This window comes from Nicotiana sylvestris, chromosome 6 (genome assembly GCF_000393655.2).
Source record: "Nicotiana sylvestris chromosome 6, ASM39365v2, whole genome shotgun sequence".
NCBI classification, from domain to species: domain Eukaryota; kingdom Viridiplantae; phylum Streptophyta; class Magnoliopsida; order Solanales; family Solanaceae; genus Nicotiana; species Nicotiana sylvestris.
The window spans coordinates 141413512-141416960 of NC_091062.1; the positions used below are offsets into that span (position 1 = coordinate 141413512).

Sequence of the window (3449 nt, forward strand, 5' to 3'; positions counted from 1 at the left end):
CTCAAGCTCAATCCTGCAAAATGCGTGTTTGGTGTTCCGTTTAGAAAGTTGTTGGGATTCATAGTCAGCCGCCGAGGTATTGAATTAGATCCGTCAAAGATCAAAGCTATCCAGGAATTGCCACCCCCAAAGAACAAGACTGAGGTAATGAGTCTGTCGAGGAGATTGAATTACATCAGCAGGTTTATTGCTCAGCTCACAACAACTTGTGAGCCTATCTTCAAATTGTTAAAGAAATATGATGCGGTCAAGTGGACAGATGAATGTCAGGAAGCATTTGATAAGATAAATGGGTACTTGTTAAACCCACCTGTGTTGGTCCCGCCAGAACCATGGAGACCTTTGATTCTGTATTTGACGGTCTTGGACAATTCATTTGATTGTGTGTTGGGTCAGCATGACATTACTGGCAGGAAGGAGCAGGCCATCTATTTATCTCAGCAAGAAGTTCACATCTTACGAGGTTAAGTGCACTCATCTTGAGAGGACGTGTTGCGCCCTCACTTGGGTGGCACAGAAGTTGAAGCACTATTTGTCATCTTACACTACTTACCTCATCTCTCGTTTGGATCCGTTAAAGTATATCTTTCAGAAGCCTATGCCTACAGGGAGGCTCGCAAAGTGGCAGATTTTGCTCATAGAATTTGACATTGTCTACGTGACTCGGACTGTGATGAAAGCACAAGCATTGGCCGACCATTTGGCTGAGAATCCTGTGGATGAAGAATACAAACCTTTGAAGACCTATTTCCCTAATGAAGAGGTAATGCACATTGATGAATTGGAACAGATTGCAAAGCCAGGATGGAAACGTTTCTTTGATGGGGCTGCTAACATGAAAGGTGTTGGGATAGGAGCGATACTTGTTTCTGAAACAGGGAATCACTACCCTGTTACGTCTCAGCTTCGGTTCTACTGTACTAACAACATGGCTGAGTACGAGACATGCATTTTGGGTTTGAGGATGGCTATGGATATAGGTGTCCAGGAAGTCTTGATCTTGGGTGACTCGGACCTTCTGGTGTACCAGATTCAGGGAGAAATAGGAAACATGAGATTTAAAACTCATACCGTACCGACAGTGCTTGCAGGATCTTTGTCAACGGTTCCAGTCAATAGAGTTCAGGCATATTCCAAGGATTCACAATGAGGTCGCCGATGCTTTGGCTACTCTGGCGTCAATGTTGCACCATCCCGATAAGGCTCATATGGATCCTTTGTAGAGTCAGATCCACGATCAACATGCTTACTATAATGTGGTGGAAGAAGAGCTCGATGGGGAGCCTTGGTTTCACGATATCAAAGAATACATCAGGATGGGGGTGTATCCAGTACAAGCCACAGGTGATCAAAAAAGAACAATTAGGCGGTTGGAAAGCGATTTTTTCTTCAGCGGAGGGGTTCTGTACAAAAGGACCCCAGACCTTGGGTTGCTGAGATGCATAGATGCTAGGCAGGCTACAACTATTATGACCGAAGTACATTCTGGAGTCTGTGGACCGCATATGAGTGGGTATGTTCTGGCAAAGAAGATTCTCCGAGCAGGTTATTATTGGCTCACTATGGAGCTAGATTGTATCAGTTTCGTGCGTAAATGTCATCAGTGCCAAGTGCATGGAGATCTGATTCATTCTCCCCCATCTGAATTACACATGATGTTTGCACCATGGCCTTTTGTCACGTGGGGCATAGATGTCATTGGGCCAATTGAGCCATCAGCATCAAATGGGAACAGGTTCATTCTGGTGGCCATCGACTATTTCACCAAATGGGTAGAGGCTAAAACATTCAAGTCTGTAACCAAGAAGGCGGTGGTTGATTTTGTGCACTCAAATATCATTTGCCAGTTTGGGATACCAAAGGTGATCATTACAGACAATGGGGATAATCTCAATAGTCATTTGATGAAAGAGGTATGTCAGCAGTTCACGATTACACGTCGCAATTCTACCCCGTAACGCCCTAAGGCAAACAGAGCAGTTGAGGCGGCCAACAAGAATATAAAGAAGATACTTCGAAAAATGGTGGAGGTTTCTAGGCAGTAGCATGAAAAGCTGCCATTTGCATTGCTGGGTTATCACACTACTGTCGGTACTTCAGTAAGGGCAACTCCTTATTTGTTGGTGTATGACACCGAAGTAGTGATACCCGCAGAAGTGGAAATTCCATCCGTTCGAATTGTCGCGGAAGCTGAGATCGATGATGATGAGTGGGTCAAAACCCGCTTGGAACAATTGAGTCTGATTGATGAGAAAAGATTAGCAGCAGTGTGTCATGGCTAGTTGTATCAACAGAGACTGGCCAAAGCATATAATAAGAAAGTGCGTCCATGGAAGTCTGAAGTAGGTTAGTTAGTATGAGACATATCCTTCCACATCAGGCTGAGGCCAAAGGCAAGTTCGGTCCAAACTGGCAGGGGCCATTCATCGTAACTAGAGTGTTGTCAAATGGCGCTTTGTATTTAACAGATATAGAAGGCAAGTGTGTAGAAATGGCCATCAATTCCGATTCTGTCAAGAGATACTATGTATGATTTTCCTTGGTTAATTTATATTTGTTTGTAATGACGAAGGCATTTTGTTCTTCTATCTAAACACTTTATCCTTTGTTACCCCTTTTGAGCCTTATTTATTTTCTTTCATACCTCTCTTTTGGAATCAGTAGTAGAAGTAGAGAATGAAAAAAAATGATGATGAATGAGTGAAAATAAGAAAAACAAAAAAGAAGGAGAAAGAAAAGAAAAAAAAAGGAAGAAAAGAAGGAAAAGAAGAAGAAAAAAAAAGAAATAAGAAAAAGAAAAAAAGAAGAAAAGAAAAAGGGAAACAAAAACAAACAACTTTCTCATGAACTACGTTCGACCTGGTTCCTTTTAAGGATACGTAGGCAGCCTCATGGTTCGGTCCCATCAAAATAAAAATCCAAAAGTCCCCAAACAAGAAACTGGGGCAGAAGTTGTGGGCAGAAATCTAATTCCGAAAGTTGTAATCTTGAACCCATTCGAATTGTTTTGAGCCTTTGATATCCTTTCTTTCTCACCCTATCCAAAAGCCCACATTACGGTCCAAAGAAAGACCTTCCGATTAGTCTTCGAGGGATGCCAAGTCAAGCAAGTGAAGGTGATTCATATTAAGGGCAACACTCTGGTCCAAGCAGAAGATATTGAAAATGAGAGAGTCTTATTGGTGAAAACCCTTACGGGCACCATAAGGCGACGGGAGCTGAGATAAATAAAAAATAAGAAGGAATTTCAAAGCTCACTACCAGCTTCAAAAATTGCAAAGCACAGTGCGGCCAGAGTATACCAAAGATAGCATGATGTAAAGTGGGATAAAGTGCCAACAAAATTTCCATTGGCAGAATGATTTAGTAATTTCATGGGAGATGCAGAGGTTCAGTTAAAGGGGTCAGAGGTGTGAAACAACGGTTTGGGTATAGAACACTCGGGTCAC

At 42.4% G+C, this 3449-nt stretch overlaps 1 protein-coding gene across 1 annotated transcript; it reads left to right on the forward strand.

Annotated features, from left to right (window-relative positions):
* Positions 1–673: 673 nt before the first annotated feature.
* On the forward strand, positions 674–2282 carry LOC138871399 (uncharacterized). Its single transcript, XM_070149275.1, has 4 exons — positions 674–763; positions 905–1126; positions 1224–1344; positions 2101–2282. Exons 1-4 carry the CDS (start codon positions 674–676, stop codon positions 2280–2282), a joined length of 615 nt encoding a protein of 204 aa, XP_070005376.1.
* Positions 2283–3449: the final 1167 nt, after the last annotated feature.